The 20,375-nt window shown below is 37.2% G+C and overlaps 1 protein-coding gene and 1 pseudogene across 1 annotated transcript; one reads left to right on the plus strand and one right to left on the minus strand.

Annotated features, from left to right (window-relative positions):
• Window positions 1-689: 689 nt before the first annotated feature.
• pcare1 (photoreceptor cilium actin regulator 1) lies at window positions 690-6,213 on the minus strand. Its single transcript, XM_026229520.1, has 2 exons — window positions 2,573-6,213; window positions 690-1,114 (listed from the first exon to the last, which is right to left on the minus strand). Exons 1-2 carry the CDS (start codon window positions 5,920-5,922, stop codon window positions 982-984), a joined length of 3,483 nt encoding a protein of 1,160 aa, XP_026085305.1. The 5' UTR covers window positions 5,923-6,213; the 3' UTR covers window positions 690-981.
• Window positions 6,214-7,619: 1,406 nt separating this feature from the next.
• Window positions 7,620-20,021, plus strand: LOC113060286 (CAP-Gly domain-containing linker protein 4-like; annotated as a pseudogene).
• The last annotated feature ends 354 nt before the right edge of the window (window positions 20,022-20,375 follow it).

Here is a 20,375-nt window from a genome sequence, read left to right on the forward strand (position 1 = left end):
ATTGAGGGAACGAATTAGTAAATCGTGCACACAATTGATTTATTTTTTTTCCTGCATGTCACGTGTGGGGCTCCGTATGAATGTAATCCAGATGTACTACATTCACCATGCGTCATTGTCATATGACCTACTGTACGGCATTGTCACTTCATAAATCTCAACTCTCTTATGACCTTGTGAGATAGAAAAGTTGTCCATCTGAAATTCACTTCAGAATTTCACTGGAAGTAGTAAGTAGTTTGGGTACATTTCACATACTGTTTTATAAATGTTAATAAATGTAATAAACTGTGAATTTTGGCATACTACTGTTTTCTCACACTATTTTTCACCAATTACGTAGTAGGGAAGTATGCAATTTTGGATGCAGCCAAACAGTAATCAGCTGCATGGTATGTTGATAAGGAATTCATTTATTGCCCTGTTTTTGGCAGTTATGTTGAATTTATGATAGTCAAAGGTCAAAGCAGTTACAGACTTTGTTAGAAGAAAATGAAAGAACAGACCTCAACACCGCCATCTTACCTCCAATAGAAGAGTGGAATGCTTTGCTGTATTTTGAATGTGATTTGTCAGACAAGCTTGAAAATTAAGAATGTGATTGGTTGCTGAGTGATAATGTACAAGATAAGCTAATTGATAACGCAAACCTTTTTTATTTTTTATTTTATTTAATTTTTTACAGAAAACATACGTGAATATATACAATTTCAGTGAATATCTGTTCATTTTTATTTAGTAATAAAATATAAAAGGCCAACCAATAGCATTCACAATACAAAACATTTTCAAAATAAATTAGACCAATTGAATTGAGGCAAACAGATCAAATATACACTGAAGCTTAAAAGGATGAAAATAACAATGTTTGAAAATCACGAGAAGGCCTTCTCAGAAATAGCTATTTTAATTTCCCAGCAGGACACAAACATTTTAATCCCATTCAAATTTTGCTAATCCATAATCCCACTTGCTCCTTCCTCATTTATCCCATTCCTTCTGTAAACCTTGACCCACAATGCACAAGTCTGGATGCGAGACAGATCGAACTGCACTTCTGATTTCTGTTTGCTCACTCCATAGCTTGTCTCCACTGACTGAAACAACTTCCAGCCTGTGACAGCAAAACAAAATAAGAACATTAGTGAATTGAAGGATTAGGGAAGTGGGCCAGAGCTGGTTAGCACTGGTCAGCAGTAAGTCATTCAGAGCTTAGTTGCTGAGGATTAGCAGTTATATTATGATGTATGAGAGAGAAGAAAGTGTGTCTAAAAATAAATAAATAATGAATATATATATATATATATATATATATATATATATATATATATATATATATATATATATATATATATATACATATATACAGTACAGACCAAAAGTTTGGACACACTTTCTCATTCAAAGAGTTTTCTTTATTTTCATGACTATGAAAATTGTAGAATCACACTGAAGGCATCAAAATTTTGGATTAACACATGTGGAATTATATATGGAATTATATATATATATATATATATATATATATATATATATATATATATATATATATATACACACACACACGCACGCACGCACGCACGCACACACACACACACACACACACACACACACACACATTTCATGTTTCCTCAAATTCTCTGAATATTTATTTGCTCTATATCATACTCTGCTTCTGTCATTCCTTTACTGTACAGGCATTCACAGGCAGAGGCATTCACACCCAAACAAACTGTGCATTTTTTTTCACTGTATGTCACATGACAATATTTAAATAAAGGCCATTATATGCACCTATTTTTATATTTTTATTTTATTTATTTTTTTCACACACTTTACTAATTAATATAGAAAACTAAGTAGCTGGCACACAAAGGTACAAATATATGAAAATAGGACAGACTACAGATAGATTTGTCCTTTGTTATTCACCCAAGAGCTGATTGACATTTGCAAATTGAGCCCATAATTGAATTTTAAAAACTGCACTCTTTATTTTGACAGAGACAATCAAAGTGCTTGTCCTATAACATTTTCTATTCTCTTTGAAATTTAAATCTGGAACAGAAGACGCAATTTCAAGCATGAGTGGAACTTGCTTCAGAGACCCCTATAAAAGTTGTTTAAAATAAAGATTAAGCAAGAAAATATTGGATACTGTATCACTAAGCATCACAACCCAAAGGAGTTGAGTTAATTGATCAGAAATTAAAAGCTAAAGTTTTTCTCCCCAGTGAATTCAACAGAACTGCACACAGCACTGTTATCTGTAGCTGTTATTTATTTTATTTTATTTTTCAGAACATTTACTGAGTAAATGTAAATGTTTCTGGGTCAGTAACTCACTGATATTGGGTAAGCAGCTATGTAGCAATGTTGAAACGTTAAGAAAGACATTATAACAGCCTTGAGTTGATTGTAGTGAAATTCTGTGAAATGTATAATCATGCTGAATTTAAATGCAAATTCCATCTCAATATGATACATACTATAATTAGTATTATATAATACATTAATTTTAAGCAGTTGTACTTTAGCCTTATATTTGATATCAAAACAGTGTTAGACTCACCCATGCATGCTAATTGCTGGTTCACTCCCACATGTCTCTGCAACAGAGATTACTGGCACCCTGGATGGCAGGCTTAAACTGGGCCTCCTGTCTGACTGGCTGCGCCGGATGAATGGCTGGGGCCCTCGTGCAGACACTGGAAGCCGACCACGCTCACCCCAGGGACGAGGCAAGACACTGCTACCCGAGGAGGCCCATGCTTGAGGGGGCTTGGGTGTAGGAACGGGCTGAGCTTCAAATAACGATGATGAGACTGGACAAAACACTGATCGAGCATTGCTAAACACTCTTGAAGAGTCTTCACTACTGTTTTCTCTAGACCAGCGCTGCACTTTTGGGGAGGCAGGAGGCGACGGTGCCTTAAACGGGTAGGTAACCCCTTTCACAGTGATGGGGGTGTGGTCTTGCCATGTTGCGGGCGTGCTTGGCAGTGTTCGTTGGCCAGCAGAAGGTGGTGTGGGGAGTTTACGAACTACAGGAGGGCTAGAAGAAGTTGAAGAAGAAGGTTGACTTTTCAGTACTGGAGGACTAGGCAGTCTCCGATGTAACAGAGGTGTGGATGGCAACACTCGAGTTCTGAATGCAGTTGGAGTGGCAGGGGTTTGGTTCTTGCAGGCAGTGATTGGCACTGATTCACTTGTACTGTTCTCCTTTTGTGAAACTTCTATGTCACCTTGGCAGCTGGAAAGCTGTCTTTGGCCCTGCTCTGCCATAAGTTTCTCTGTCGGCGAGTCAGAAGAATGCCTCAAGTGGATTATCTTTCTTGCTTGTTTGTAGAGGGAAGCAGCCTCCTCACTTTCTGTGTCTGTTTCATGGCTGGAATCATGGTGACCACCCTTCACAACTCCTCTGATATTATTGTTTTTTGAACGAACTGGTGACATGCTAACAGAGCCTTTACACAAATTCCCCTTACTGGGTAGCACTGTAACAGACTGAAGAGTGGCACGTAACCTCTGAGACATCTGAGTCCTTTTTGGCAGAGTGGATCGGCCCCTGCTTGGTACATTTTCTTCCATGTCTTTTGTCTCTGCATTTTCAAAGGAATTGTCCATGAGAACCTCAAGTGGAGGCGGTGGTAGATTGTCAAAATCAAGATCCTCTGTCCTTTCAGAGCACTGTGACTCTCCTTGACTACTGAGAATGCTATTTTCATTGAATGCTAATGTGGCAGAGGGACCTAAACCTGGAATGATGAGAACACCACATTTTCTAACACCTTTAAGAGGTCCAAGAACTGTTGCACTGTCTGGGGTCTGCTTACTTTCCTCCAACCCCTGACTGAAGGTGTCAATGAGTTTTTTAACAGAATTCCTTTCCCTATACAACCCTGAAGATTGGCGGGGTGATGGTGGAGGGCTTGGCATAGGTGTTACCTTAACAGGCCCTTTAAGGGGAGGGGTTTTCTTGTCCTTGTCCTTGTCCTTGTCCTTTTCCTTTCCCTTTCCTTTGTCCTTTTTCTTTTTTCCCTCCATTTCTTCCTTCACACTTTCTTGTTCTACTTTTGCATTAGATGCCTTTCTTTGATTACTTGGAGAAAAAATTATCCTATTCAAAGATTGCTGCCTGTCTGCAGCAACTGATGAAATGATTTGTGTTTGCGGTTGCTGGATTTTTTTAGATGATCCTGGCTTTGTATTTCCTTCACACTTAACCTTGGTCATTCTATCCAGCCTTTGGTTGAGTTCCTTTTGAGTTCTCTCCAGTTCAATGAGTGTAGGGTCGTCTACTTTATTACGCAGAGAGTCTGCTGACCTTGAACGTTTGGTAACTGTGGTCTTTTTCTTAGATGTCTTAGAGGCAGCTGTTTGAGGTCTTTTATAACTTTTATCACCATCCTCAGTCCACTGACTACTGCTGTTTGTGTTACCTGCCTGTCTTGCTTTTTCTCCCGGTCCTTGGGATGGCAAAAAACGAATCCGGCCACTAATGGCATCTTTTAGCTTTAATGTCATTTCAACATTTTGTGGATTCTCTATTCGTTTTGCTGGCAAACGACGTGGTTGCCTCTGGTTTGGAATACAATAATCTATTTGTTGGCTTCTGTTCTCCTTGATATGTTCATCTTCACTACCATCCTCCACATCATTCCTGCCACCTTCATCCAAGGAGACAGAGCCAAGTACTGATTCCCTATCCCTCTGTTCTTTTTCTGTAATAGTGCAAGTTGAGTCTAAAGAGTTAAGAGAGCTGCTGTTGCTTATTGTTTTGAGAAGTCTTCCTCGGTATGAGCCTTTGTGAACTGGTGCAGAACCATAAGGGCTATTTGATGTAGCACAAATAGCTCCAGTTGACTCACAACTTTCTCTCCGTTGACATTGTCTCTCTGAACCTGCCAAGGATTCGCTTTCTGCCCCAAGTCCACTGTCTTCACTAAATAGTGCCGAGTCTTCTGGGCCAGGTCTTTTCTGTGATGCTGCCTCAATCCGGGAAAGCAGCCGCAATAATCTAGACTCTGATGCACGTTTTATCCTGAGTTTCTCATCTAGAATTTCAGTAATGGAGGAAAAGTAATCCACCGAATCCTCAAGTGACGTATCTCCAATTCCACACAATGATTGACCTACCTGACGCATCCTCTGTACAGTGTACTGTAGGAGTTGTTGTAGTAGGTCTGGTGGTGGCTCACTGCATACAGGAGAGGTCACATTTTTTGCCAAGTTGGATGAAGAGGAATTATTTTTTTCACAAGGCCAGGCCAGATGGACTCCGTTTTCTTTTAACAGCATCTCCCCCTCTTCTGCTATTTCTTCCAGCCCTTTGTTTATTTCCTCATACCGAAAGACCATGAATGCCACCATGGGTTGCAAGGAAATTTGAGTTTGGGCTGCCTGATCAAGTAACCCCAACAGATCTTCATATTTACTGATGCTGGGGTTAAGATATGCATATGCTGCTTGATGAGCTTTCACAAGTGCCTCTGGAAAGTCAACTTTTTCTTCATTAAGAAATGTTCTTTCTTTTTCTTTTTTCCTGTTCAGTTTGACACCTTTATGGCCTTTCTTTAACTTCTTTGGTCCCTTTTTCTCATAAACCTCTTGTTTTTCTTCTTGTTGTTCCTTCCCTTGAGATAATATATCAATGTTAATATCGTGTGTACCCAGTTTGGCAGAAGCAGCCCCTTCAGGCTCAGCCGTAGAGGATTTCCTTCCTAACAACGTGGAACTTGTGTTATTCCGAACCGTTGAGTTGTCTCTCGCTGTGTCCTGTCCACAGGATTCTCCACTGCTCCCATCATAAGATTGTGATTCTCCAAGTCTTTCATGAGTCCCTGGAAGTAGAGTTCTTCCTCTTCTGAATGCACCTTGTGCTGTGTCGAGACCGTTCCCACGTGAAGGAGTGCAGCCCATTTTAGAGTAATTGCAGTTCACTACGATTTTGCAAAAATACAGTCCAACAAAGACAAGTAGGCAGACCACTCCATCTTACAGCAGGATGGTTTAGGATCACCAACTGCATTTGTAATTTTCAGTTGACTCTAATTACCATACACAGTGCCAAAATAGTCTCTTCACTTTCAGTTAAAAAAAGAAAAAAGAAAAAAGAAAAAAAAAAATATTCCACCACTGATTAAAACTGTATTTCATTTGAAGAAAGCAGTGACAAACATTTTATCTAATGCTGTTGAGGTCCTCTGTACCTTCTGGAGGACAAGCAGCTGAATGGATTAAGGATTTGAGAGTAGTCCTAAGCATGCGCATATGTCACCTTAGAGCAAATACAACGCACAGTCTCAATACTTTAAGCTCATTAAGGTAATCACAGTTGTTTTCAGGTAGCTTTTTATAGCTCAAACCCAGTGTCCAATAGCAGAGTTGATCTAAAATAAGTTTCTGTTGAGTGAACTCTTGTAATTTAAAAAAATACTCCACTAAATATTAATATTGAATATTCCACTAGCATTCATGCATCTTGTTTCAACTTTTTTAAACAGATAAATATATTTATTCGGGAAAGATATTTTATTGCAGCAAATGTCTGTTGTTTTAAATAAGACATACAGTTCACATCTTAATAAATGGCGTGAATATAATAATTGTGGTTAGATATCTGATGCTCTGGTTCTCTCCCCTTAACACTTGTGTACTGGCACAGTGACTGTTTATTAGTACTTACAAAGCACCTATTAATACTCTTTTCTGCATGACATACCCAAACTTAACAATTATGTTGCAAAAGTCATAGATTATTGAGAATTTGACCTTAAAATAAAGTGTAACCATTGCAAGTTGCTTATAATTAAGCAATAAATCACAAGCAAGAGTGCTGCTACCCTGTGTGTTGGGTTATGTCTTGCTAGTTTATTAATTAACAAGTCAGCAGTAATCCACCAGATATGAATTATTTTAAGGAAAAGTAGATTCTTCATGAAATAAGACAATTTAACATTGTGTGTACTGTGCACTCATCTAATAGATTTGTTCCTAATAATTTTTGGAACAAATGTCTAGTAAGGAAACCCAAACCAGTATCTACTGAATGTATTTAGTGACCCCATTATAAAACCAGTCTCCTGTGTTATCTCTCGGATAAAGTCGATGATGATGATATTGGCTTTCGCAACATATGCCACTCGAGTAAGCTGTTCTCTGCAGAGAGACCATTTATTTTACGAAGTGACAAAAAAAAAAAAAAAAAAAAAAAAAAAAAAACTCCATAACATGACACCAAGATTGCAGCTGCTTGAATTGAATAGCACTTGTACATTAGCAATGTAAACAGGTATAAAACAGACCCACACAAAAGGTAAATTAGAATGCTTAAGAAAATGTGTCCAGTCTCATTGAAAGTCTGATGTAGCTTTCTCCATTTGAAGGCCATCAAATAGCAGATAGATGCTAGCAATACAAAATAGCAAAGCATGATGGCAAATCCAATGCCAGAACCTTTATTGCACTGTACAGTATTCATTATGCTTTGGTCAGAATGAAATATCTCCACAGCTGGAGTATAAAAAAAAAATCAACAAGAAGATGCAGATGAGGACTTGAATGTGAGTACCACAGGTTATGATGGCATATGACTTTTAAAACTTTTTAACACAATCATGGCGATGCAGTACAAGAAACCATGCAAAGGTGTGCAGAGCTTTAACCAAAATACACAAGACTGTGAGTGAGAACCCTAAGGCATACAAGATCTGTCGGCCCTGCAAATGTGAAATTTGGGTTTGCCAATGAACAATATGATGCTAGTAAAGCGGAGTGCTAAGCATGCCATGATTAGACAACAATGTTTCCCCCTGCCTGTTTCATGACTGGTTTTCCATAAAACACCAAAAAGATGATCAGGGTGAAGAACAACATCAGATAACCTAATACAGTAAATGTAAGTAGAACTATAGCTTGGGACCCATCCCATTTCCAGTATTCCTCTTCTTCTGGCTTACAGAAAGGCAATGTGGTGAGTCTAAAAGAAAGACAATGTTGATTTTATTGTAAAGTATATTTAAATCAAGAAAGTTTTTCATAACATATATTTTCCCTATGTATGTGTGTCATAATATGTATTTTACCTTTTAAATTTGTTTTGAAATCATTTAAAAACTGGGCTTTAACATGACATCTGTGGTTGAAACAGCATGATCAACAAAAACTAGTAGTATGTCAGGATGTAACAATTCACTGAATTTACGTTGCAGTAAAATCTATTATACAGATTAGACAATAACATTTTCCTGCAATTTATTATTATTATTATTATTATTATTATTATTATTATTATTATTCAATTGAATTGATTATGATTATTGAATTTTAAGCAACAACAACATTTTCTGATTTTAGTTGTGTGAATGAGATGCAAATGTCACTCTATGACAGCAGGTGGCACTAATTGAACAGCAAGTATTTATAGGCAGTTGCCCCATTAAGACCGAATGCACACAAATGTTTTAAAATGCCTGAATGGCAAGGCTTAGAAACAAGTGCAAACAATCAACTATGATCCATTTCACCCCTTACATTCACTTGTCAAGATAGCCCGTTGGCCAGGGCAGTAAAGCATTTTGGTAGCCCGACTGAAAAACACAAAAGCCCCGGGACGTTGGGCTAGCTATTTTGCGAACCCTGAATATGTAACATAAATCCTGTCTTTGTTTAACAGTCTGTTTTGTATTTTAATTTTCATGTCTTGTCTTTTCTGCTGTTCATTTAGCTGTCTTCGTCACTATCATGTTGATGTCTTTGTTATTAAAACTTCTGATCTATTAGAGGAGTATTTACTCATTCTGGGGTGTTTTTGCTGTGCAGGGGCTGTGAGTGGGGTTTTCTTATAACGTACGCAATGCCTTAATGCATTATTTTCTTGGTTGTTAATTCTAAACAGTTCACCAAATCGAACTGAATCGTTTGAAATCCACAAATCGACACCCTTCAGAAAGGCAGGGCATCGAGGAAAAACAATAATGCACATTATATGGAAAATATATTTTAAAAACCTTAAACTTTATAAACACATTGCATTACACCAAATACATGATAAAATAATGCTCTTTTAGCAATGTCATATGACCATGTTAAATACGATTTGTAAAATATGTTTTTTTTTTTTTTTTTTTTTCAGAGTTCTTAAATGCAATAAAACATTAACGATATTTTTGCAGAATGTATCTATACCATAATCTTATACAATTTATAGTTGATTGTCATCCTTTTTTAGCCTGTAAATAATGTTTTACTAGATGTTTCAAGTATTTTTTTATTTTTTATTTATTTTTTTTTAGTTGGTGAGAGGGAAATGACAAAGGAAGATTGAAGGAGTCTTCAGAGGGAGCGGTCTTGGGACAGTACAACAACACTCCCCGTAACTCTGAGCGGTGATCCATCAGATGGCATCAGTGCCCATAACTTCAGGTTGCGGTGAGTGTATGGGTCAGTACACGTGCATCATTTAAGGGGGGCACAGATCAGGATTTTTGAAGCAGATCGGAGATCACAGAAAGCAGTATCTGCCAATAACGATCACAGATACTGATAACCTTTTTTTTATTATTATTATTTATAACTATATATTGATACTCCAATCAGGATGTTTAGACAATTATTCGGGGACTGAATTTTATTTGTGAAAATGGGGGGAATTCCCCTCTTAGCTGACTCTTGAGAACTGCCTTTTCTTTTGCATTTAACCACTTAACTGTCACTCACTTTTTTGAACATTGACTTTGAAATGCACGATCCAAACTTAAATTTTTATAATTCATGAATGAAAATATGTTGTAACATGATATTGGTGCATGTAAAATATATATTGATATATGATTTGCATGGTAATGCAATGTTTGATTTTAAAATGGTTTTTAAATAATTAATTTTGAGATTTTAAGTTTTCAGTTGATATATAATTTCTGATGATTTTTAAAATGTGATAGAGAAAAAGGCAACAGATATGCCTTTAACCCTAACCCTAAAGGTCAAAACTCCTGTGTTATGATGCAGATTTTTGAGGGTGCACTCTAGTCATAAATTAATCGATTACTTTTCCTACATAATAAAAAAAAAAAAAAAAAAAAACATTGGTAAAATATATATATTTGGGAGTCTTAGACATTTCCAGCGATATATAGGTTGTCAAGATTAGATTAGTTTTAATAGTAATATAGTGAAGTAAATGTAGGCATTATTAAAAACAATTCTGACGATCATAAAGAACTTTGTTTTTCTACCTCCACGAGTGCCACCTATTATTTCCTTGTTCATCTAAAAGTGCTCTTTCCCTTTAAACATAGCCAAAAAGCGTGTTGACTGTTCTACACAGTAGGCATTAAAGCGGGGGTGAAATGCTAGTTTTCACTCAATATCCTGTTAATCTTGAGTACCTATAGAGTAGTACTGCATCCTTCATAACTCCAAAAAGTCTTTATTATATTTATAAGAGAAAAATAGTCTGTACCGATTATTCCCGAAAAAACACGAGCGCCTAGAGGCGTGACGTGTGGGCGGAGCTAAAGAATCACGAGCGCCAATAGGCTTTTGCGTTGAGAGCGTTTGGAAGCTGTGACACAGATCCAGAGGCTGACATTTAACAAGAGCATCATCAGCAAAGGCGTCTCTATGTGGTATGTACTGAAACTGTATATATTTGCTTAGCGGTTTTGAAAAATGAATAAGTTCCACTTTATGTCGTCTTTTTTTTTTTTTTTTTTTTTTTTTACTGTACATGTGGAAAGTGCAGTTTGATGACAACATTGCATGTTGTTTACTTGATGTGCTTACACGCCGATAGCTAAGTTAACAACACAGAGATATTTGAAGCAGTTTTACTCACCGCATGCGGTTCCAACACACGATCGTGACCCTTTTTCATTGGGATTGCATCATCCTTAAGAAATAAACAATGTGCAAATCTGGCGTCAAACTGGGCCTTGTTTGTAAAACAAGCATCTTCGAAATGTAGGGAACAAACAAAAACGCTTGCACAACTCCGTTGATGCTCTGTAAAAATAAACTCCATCCACTGGTCCCTTAATGCTGGTTTTTTTTGGTAATCTGTGCAGGGTTGTCTTGCCCTGGCAACCAAAAACACACTCCTTTTGTGACATTTCGCGACGCTCTCGCTCTGATCAGTGATTGTCTGTGCACAGCCTCTCTCTGCTCTGCTATACGGGAGCACGTGCTCTTCCGGCAGACGCGCCCTTAGGACCCATATAAGGAAATTCCGCTCCATCTAACGTCACTCAGAGCCATACTCGAAAAAAAACTTTCCGAAACTTGTGACAAACCGGAAGAGGTTTTTTTGGAACAAAAATACTCCTTCAAACGTACAACTTAACTTTTGAAACTTTGTCCATGTTTAGCATGAGAATCCAACTCTTTCACAGTGTAAAAATCTCAGTATGCATGAAATAGCATTTCACCCCCCCTTTAAATAATATGCAGTTATTGTGTAATTACTACATTTTCGTGTCAGTCCATATATTTACTGAAAACAATGTGATGTTATTTTAATTCAGTGCAGCAATAATAGATTTTAATAATAAACCTTGATTGTGCAAGTGACAATTCCTATGTTACTTATCCAGCTCGCTTATAGACATACGTGATGTGTGGTGATTTGAAGCCATTTACTTATTTTGAGAGAGAAACAGAAGCATCATCAGCTTGAGATTGAGCCTTTTTAGAGACCACCGTTCAATCATCACAACGTGATTATCGGCCGATAGTTATTGGTAGCCGAGGAGTCAGAGCACTCCTAGCGTCATTCATCAAAATGTCCTCTCACTTTCAGTTTAGCCCCTGTGAAAATGTTCTCATGCAAGCTTTTAAGTAGGTCACACACCAAAAATGATGACACTTTGGTTATCTAATTAGATTCTGCCTGCTGCTGTACAGAGATGGATTTTTTTTTCTCCGGTCAGGCAGCTGCCTGGCCAATAAACAACTTATTTGAGTGAGTGAAGTGACATACAGCCAAGTACAGTGACCCATACTCAGAATTCATGCTCTGCATTTAACCCATCCAAAGTGCACACACACACACTGTGAACACACATCCGGAGCAGTTGGGAGTTAAGTGCCGTGCTCAAGGGCACCTCTGTCGTGGTATTGCAGGCCCGAGACTCAAACCCACAACCTTAGGGTTAGGAGTCAAACTCTCGAACCACTAAGCCACGACTTCCCCATTTAGCTGTTTTCTGAAATGTAGCCTTATTTATGCAGTAAAGTTTTATACCCTAAATTGTGGACTTTGCTTAAGCTGCTGTAAAAGTGAAGTATTGACAAGGTCACATAAATTATTTTCCAATTTTCTGCCTGTCAGCACTGATACATCATTCTCTCTCTCTACTCACATCTAATTCACTCTCACACTTCACTTTAATTCACTTCAAACAGAGATGTTTAACTGAATTTGAGTGATCGGGCTCATGCTCAGCATGGATAAATAAAAATGAATAGGATATTGAATAATAATTTATATTGACTCTAGCTTATTTTTAGTTTCTGGGGTTGTTTAAAGATCTTACAGATTTGACTGCTTTGTTCTGCAGAGTTCTCTTTCTTTGACCCAAATGATCCTCTGTGTCGGGAAGTTCTGTTGGATCCACAGACCTCTGTTCCTGAGCTCTTCGCTGTTCTCAGACAGTGGGTTCCTCAAGTCCAGTGGAATATTAGTGCCTTTGGCAATGAGGTCAGAGTTCTTCTGAGTGTCAATCTCATGCTTTTTAAAGATGATATGAAATGCAATGATGCACATTTGAATTAAACTGACACATTTTAGATTTTTTTCAGGTTCTGTACAATAATAAAGATGAATAAAGATGAATAAATAAAGATTAATTAATTAATTAAAACTTGAAAACATTTAATTTTAACTAGTTGTCAACATTTAATTCTATATAAGGTGGAAAATAAGGCTTTTTATAAGAGCAGCATGAGGCACAAGGCTGTACTTTGCATAATAATGCATGTTCAAAACAATCACTTCAGGAAAAAAGAAACTGCCGTTAAACTGTATTAAAAAAAAAAAAAAAAAAAAAAAAAAAAAAATTATATATATATATATATATATATATATATATTCCTACAGTACTTGAAATATATCCCATAATCCTTAAATAGATGATTATTAGTATATTATTATACTACACCTGCAGCACTCTCCAATAATTTCTCATTTTCCCACTCTCCCCGTTTGACTGGAAGAGGTGGAGGTACTGGTCTGCTCATCTCTAATGATTGGAAATTTAATCATTTACCATCTTTGGGTATCAACAGCTCCTTTGAATCTCATTCAGTTACTGTTACCTACCCTTTTAAAATACATTTTGTAGTTGTCTATCGACCCCCAGGACCACTGGGTAACTTTTTGGATGACTTAGATGTGTTGCTCTCAACCTTTTCTGAGGATGGTACTCTCCTAGTTATGCTTGGAGATTTAAACATTCATCTAGATAAACCTCTGTTTGCCGATTTCCACTGCTTGCCTCTTTTGATCTCAACCGAGTGTCAACTACTGCTACTCACAAATCAGGCAATCAACTGGACCTTATTTATACACGAAGCTGCTCTACTGATCATGTTCTGTTTACTCTACTGCACACGTCGCAACACTTCCTCCTCACTCTTAACCTCAACATGATCCCTGACACATCACTTACCCCTCCACATGTTATCTTAGAAGTGTCAAAACTCATCCTTTCTAATCACCCTACAACTTGCCCCATTGATCCAATTCCATCTCATCTCCTTCAAGCCATTTCTCCTGAAGTTGTACCTGCACTTACTCACATCATCAACATTTCCCTCCACACTGGTGTTTTCCCCTCATCATTTAGACAGGCACGTATAACTCCACTACTTAAGAAACCCACCCTCAACTCATTTCTTTTAGAGAACTACAGACCAGTTTCCCTTCTTCCTTTTATTGCAAAAACACTTGAACGAGCTGTGTTCAAACAAGTCTCTACATTTCACACACACAACAATCTCCTTGACAGCAACCAATCTGGCTTCAGAAGTGGACATTCAACTGAGACGGCCTTGCTCTCTGTGACGGCCCGAGTGGTGGCCGCACAAGAGCGGTAAAGTGGATGTATCCAGCGCACACACACATGCATACATACATTTACACGAATGACATTCATTTCAGAATGAGCTTTATTTAAACTTCTTATTCATTTTCATTTGTTTCAGTATGATCGCATAAGTAACCACAGGAAACACAATTCATTCATTCATTCTCTATTTATTGTTAGGTTTGAATAAGTTTACATTTACATTCACAATACATTGTGACTGATTTGAAGTGCACACAAATTAGTTATGTTGTATCTGTTATTTATATTTGTTTCTATTTTGAGTTTAAGTTTACCGGTGATCAACTTCAGCCATGGTCCGTTGCAGCCGCATCCTGGTGTGACGAAAAACAAGAGTCCGGCAGGAACACCATATTTAAGCTTATTGGTTCCGTCTGGACGTACCATTCACTGGGAGTTTCCGGGGGGGAGGAAGGAACGTTGATGTGTTTATTAATTGATTTATTTAGTTGTACATATATGATATTTGATTACATTTTGCTTTCCTTATCTTTATTTACAATGTATCTCTGTTTGATTTGATTTTGATTTATGTAAGGTTATATGTTGTATGTAAAGTTAAATTGTTTCCCCTCTTAATTTGTAATGGGCCCATCCCTTCCTTTATAAACTGTTGCTTTGTTCATTTGAGCAGGTCAGTTTTAGTTTGTTTGTTTGGTTTTTGTCCAATTGTTTTGATCTCGGTTTCTGTTTGTTTATTTTTGTTGTAAGTGTGTAAAGTTATTTTGTTTTGGGGTTCAAATAAAGACCCATTTGTTTGCGCAATGCTTGTGTTCCTTGTTCTTGGCTTCTCAGTCCCTCACACTCTCAGTTGTTGAAGCTCTAAGACTGGCAAGAGCAGAATCCAAATCTTCAGTACTTATCCTGCTTGATCTGTCCGCTGCTTTTGACACGGTTAACCACCCGATCCTCCTATCAACGCTACTGGCGAAAGGCATCTCAGGAACAACACTTCAATGGTTTGAGTCTTACCTATCAGATACTTCAAAGTATCTTGGAGAGGTGAGGTGTCCAAGTCTCAGCATCTAACTACTGGGGTGCCTCAGGGCTCAGTTTTTGGACCACTTCTCTTCTCTGTCTACATGGCATCATTAGGTTCTGTCATTCAGAAACATGGCTTTTCATACCACTGCTATGCTGATGACACTCAACTCTACCTCTCATTCCATCCTGATGATCCAACGGTAGCTATTCGCATCTCAGCTTGTCTAACTGACATTTCTTCCTGGATGATGGACCATCACCTTCAACTCAACCTTGCCAAGACAGAACTGCTTGTGATTCCAGCAAACCCATCGTTCCATCACAATTTCACCATCAAGTTAGGCACATCAACCATTACTCCTTCAAAAACAGCTAGAAGCCTTGGAGTTATGATTGATGATCAGCTGACTTTCTCAGACCACATTGCTAAAACTCTCCGATCCTGCAGATTTGCTTTATTCAACATCAAGAAGATCAAGCCCTTTCTTTCAGAACATGCTGCACAACTCCTTATTCAAAATCTTGTTCTGTCCAGGCTGGACTATTGCAATGCCCTCTTGGCAGGTCTTCCAGCCAATTCTGTCAAACCTTTACAATTAATTCAGAACGCGGCAGCAAGATTAATTTTTAATGAGCCAAAAAGAATACACGTCACACCTCTGTTTATCAATTTGCACTGGCTTCCAATAGCTGCTCGCATAAAATTCAAGGCATTGATGTTTGCCTAAAAAACTACCACTGGTTTTGCACCCATTTACCTAAATTCATTACTTCAGACTTATGTGCCCTCTAGAAGCTTGTGTTCTGCAAGTGAACGTCGCTTGATTGTGCCATCCCAAAGAAGCACAAAGTCACTTTTACGGACTTTTAAATTAAATGTTCCCTTCTGGTGGAATGAACTCCCCAACTCAATCCGAGCAGCTGAGTCCTTAGCCATCTTCAAGAATCGGCTTAAAACACATCTCTTCCATCTTTATTTGACCCTCTAACTTTAACACTCACTATTCTAATTCTATTCTTTAAAAAATCGAACTATCTTTCTAATCTTTTTGTATTCTATTTTCTTTTCATTTATTATGCAATTGTATATGTGTGTTTGTATGTGTAAAGACCTCTAACTAGCTTGCTCTATTCTTTTATTTGTTTATTCTATCTGTTTTTATTTTTATTTATTATATTAGTTAAAATCCCATGCTACGTGTACTGTGTTAACCTAACTGAGACTTGTTATAGCACTTATATATCATTGCTCTTTTTGTTGTTTTTGATTGCTTCCACTGTCTTCATCTGTAAGTCGCTTTGGATAAAAGCGTCTGCTAAATGAATAAATGTAAATGTAAATAAAACTTGTGCCGGGAAAAAAATGTGCCGGAGAGCACATCAAGGATCAAATTAAAAAGTTTTCTCTTTAATTTAATAGCGATTTTGCAAAAAATAAATATCATAAATTTTTCCTTGATTTACAGAAGATACACCCTAAAATGTAACTCAGTGTAACATACTTGTCAGGCATATTTACAACAAATATAAATTTATGACATATTAAAAGACTAATTACTTTCACCTCAAATACTAATTAGTTGTAATTCTTTATTATTATTATTATTATTATTATTATTATTATTATTTTATTAATTTTTTTATTTGCCACTATCCTAGGTTTTTGCCCATTGGTCAGTAATTATTATTTAAAACACACAATAAAATGTTATATACTCCCTTATTATTTTATATATTTTAATATGTACAAGTCAAAATAAGCTTTTCCTCTACGTCCGCTACGTTCTTAAAACTCAGGCAATTTGATAATATCTAGAACATCAAAATCAACTGCGGGCGGCAGATCCTTTTCCTATTTTTTACATAAATATTGTGTGATCCTTTTCCTAATTTTTACATAAATATTGTGTTACACTGAATGACAGAATGGAGAATTTTATTCTCCAAAAACATATTTGAAATCTTAAAAGTTGACACTTTGTTTACATTTAATGTTCTTTGCATGGACATAAAAAAAAAAAAAAAAAAAACTAAAAAAGAAAAAAAAAAAAACTTTTGTATAAAGTTAGTTTGAAGCGGACAACTTAATGTCTTTGACCCAAAAACTAAATGTAAATAGGTAAAAAAATATATATATATATATATTATATATATATATATACAGTATTGTTCAAAATAATAGCAGTACAATGTGACTAACCAGAATAATCAAGGTTTTTAGTATATTTTTTATTGCTACGTGGCAAACAAGTTACCAGTAGGTTCAGTAGATTGTCAGAAAACAAACAAGACCCAGCATTCATGATATGCACGCTCTTAAGGCTGTGCAATTGGGCAATTAGTTGAAAGGGGTGTGTTCAAAAAAATAGCAGTGTCTACCTTTGACTGTACAAACTCAAAACTATTTTGTACAAACATTTTTTTTTTCTGGGATTTAGCAATCCTGTGAATCACTAAACTAATATTTAGTTGTATGACCACAGTTTTTTAAAACTGCTTGACATCTGTGTGGCATGGAGTCAACCAACTTGTGGCACCTCTCAGCTGTTATTCCACTCCATGATTCTTTAACAACATTCCACAATTCATTCACATTTCTTGGTTTTGCTTCAGAAACAGCATTTTTGATATCACCCCACAAGTTCTCAATTGGATTAAGGTCTGGAGATTGGGCTGGCCACTCCATAACATTAATTTTGTTGGTTTGCATAGGGCAACATGACCTCTTCAAGTATTTTAACATATGCAAACTGATCCATAATCCCTGGTATGCGATAAATAGGCCCAACACCATAGTAGGAGAAACATGCCCATATCATGATGCTTGCACCTCCATGCTTCACTGTCTTCACTGTGTACTGTGGCTTGAATTCAGAGTTTGGGGGTCGTCTCACAAACTGCCTGTGGCCCTTGGACCCAAAAAGAACAATTTTACTCTCATCAGTCCACAAAATGTTCCTCCATTTCTCTTTAGGCCAGTTGATGTGTTCTGAATGCAAAGTTGATGCAAATTGTAACCTCTTCTGCACATGCCTTTTTTTTAACAGAGGGACTTTGCGGGGGATTCTTGAAAATAGATTAGCTTCACACAGACGTCTTCTAACTGTCACAGTACTTACAGGTAACTCCAGACTGTCTTTGATCATCCTGGAGGTGATCATTGGCTGAGCCTTTGCCATTCTGGTTATTCTTCTATCCATTTTGATGGTTGTCTTCCGTTTTCTTCCACGTCTCTCTGGTTTTGCTCTCCATTTTAAGGCATTGGAGATCATTTTAGCTGAACAGCCTATCATTTTTTGCACCTCTTTATAGGTTTTCCCCTCTCTAATCAACTTTTTAATCAAAGTAAGCTGTTCTTCTGAACAATGTCTTGAACGACCCATTTTCCTCAGCTTTCAAATGCATGTTCAACAAGTGTTGGCTTCATCCTTAAATAGGGGCCACCTGATTCACACCGGTTTCTTCACAAAATTGATGACCTCAGTGATTGAATGCCACACTGCTATTTTTTTGAACACACCCCTTTCAACTAATTCAACTAATTGCCCAATTGCACAGCCTTAAAAGCGTGCATATCATGAATGCTGGGTCTCATTTGTTTTCTAAGAATCTACTGAACCTACTGGTAACTTGTTTGCCACATAGCAATAAAAAAATATACGAAAAACCTTGATTATTCTGGTTAGTCACATTGTACTGCTATTATTTTGAACAATACTGTATATATATATATATATATATATATATATATATATATATATATATATATATATATATATATATATATATTAACATGATTATGCCTTAAAATGAAAAGATTTGGGCTGAGGTAACACCCAGAACAACCTTAGCGACCCTGCTGCAATGTTGATTAACACAAACACCATTTACAATTTCTTCAGAAGATGCAAAAATCTAGCTTGAAAATCTAAATTGTCCAGAGGAAAGGAATTTAATTACATTTAGACGAAAACAAATTGTAAAAACAAACTTTTTTTTTCTTCTGAAAAACATTCACTGATTAATTGTGCGTAACAAGGCCAGTTATATTTAATCTCTAAACAGGGTCAATTTTAATTTCATGTTTTCTTGCAGCTGTCATTAAACAATACCCACACAACTTTCTCACCCTAAGTTCAGTGTCAGGCTCTGTTGAATGAAATATTATCTTTGCAGACAGTGTGTGTCTCTGTCAGCATGCATTTTTCAGCTGGATGTCCTTGCTATATCTATTCAAGTGGGAAATTTTGTGCTCTGTAGATTCTGAATAGAGGCTGTGGTATCAGTGACACAGATGGTCTCACTGATATGACTTTGCTGAACTACTGCTGCAAGGCAGGAGCTCCAGGAATAGGTGAGCATGTATTCAACTGAAAAAATAAAATAATAATAATAATAATAATAGTGATTAATATGGCAGATCTTTGATACATACACCGGAAAAAGAACCGATATGAAATCACATCTGATTGCAGGTGACGCCGAGAGTGCGGCCGGTTTCGTCCGTCAGCTGTGGTTGCTGGGAGCCGAGCCATCCGTACCACTGGACCAACATGAATGTGCTCCACTACGCCACATTTTTCGATGTCTCGAGTGCTTCTGCAAGCTTCACAGTCGGGAGGTGAGGAGAGATAATGGAATAACAGTGGGAATCAAAATAGCAGTTTGAATGTCATGGCAAACTCAAGTGCTTGTGTGATGATGTCCATATGTGGTCTGTTGGGTTTCAGAGGTGGATGCGACCTGCAGTGATTTTGAATCCGGCACTGCGCTGCACATTGCTGCCTCGAACCTGTCTACCTCTGCAGTGAAGTGTCTGCTGGAGCTGGGAGCCAACCCCGCTTTTAGGGTTTGTGATCTTCTGTACGGCTACTAACAACGCAAACTTTAATCAAGGTTTCTGTGTTTGTTTTTCAAGTGTTTATTGTAAATCTGCATTATCATATTGGAGCTGTGACAACTCAAGTAGTAAACATGTTCACTTTGCAGGAGAGCAATGTCTGCAACCAAATTCTGGTTCGAAACTGGTCTATGTCATGCCTTGTTCTCCCTAACTTTCAAAACTTGCAAAAGATAATTCGGGAAGGGTGAGACGAATCAACTTGAATTCCATAACTTTTTGCCAGCATGGTCTGAAGATGATCTGAGCCAATTTTGGTGAGAATCAGACTAACCGTCTAGGACGAGTTCGAAAAAGTTGATTTTACGAACATTTAAAAATAGTGAAAAAAATAAACCTATTTTATTGTTGGTGTTCATTCGACTCGGCATGCGCCAAGGATT

This window comes from Carassius auratus, chromosome 42 (assembly GCF_003368295.1).
Source record: "Carassius auratus strain Wakin chromosome 42, ASM336829v1, whole genome shotgun sequence".
NCBI classification, from domain to species: Eukaryota; Metazoa; Chordata; class Actinopteri; order Cypriniformes; family Cyprinidae; genus Carassius; species Carassius auratus.

Bases quoted from the DNA above. Each gene is read 5' to 3' on its own strand.
- pcare1 (XM_026229520.1), bottom strand. From the start codon at position 5,922: ATGGGCTGCACTCCTTCACGTGGGAACGGTCTCGACACAGCACAAGGT. The intron at 1,115-2,572 runs GTGAGTCTAACA...TTGCTGTCACAG, and splicing joins CCAGCAATTAGCATGCATGG to GCTGGAAGTTGTTTCAGTCA.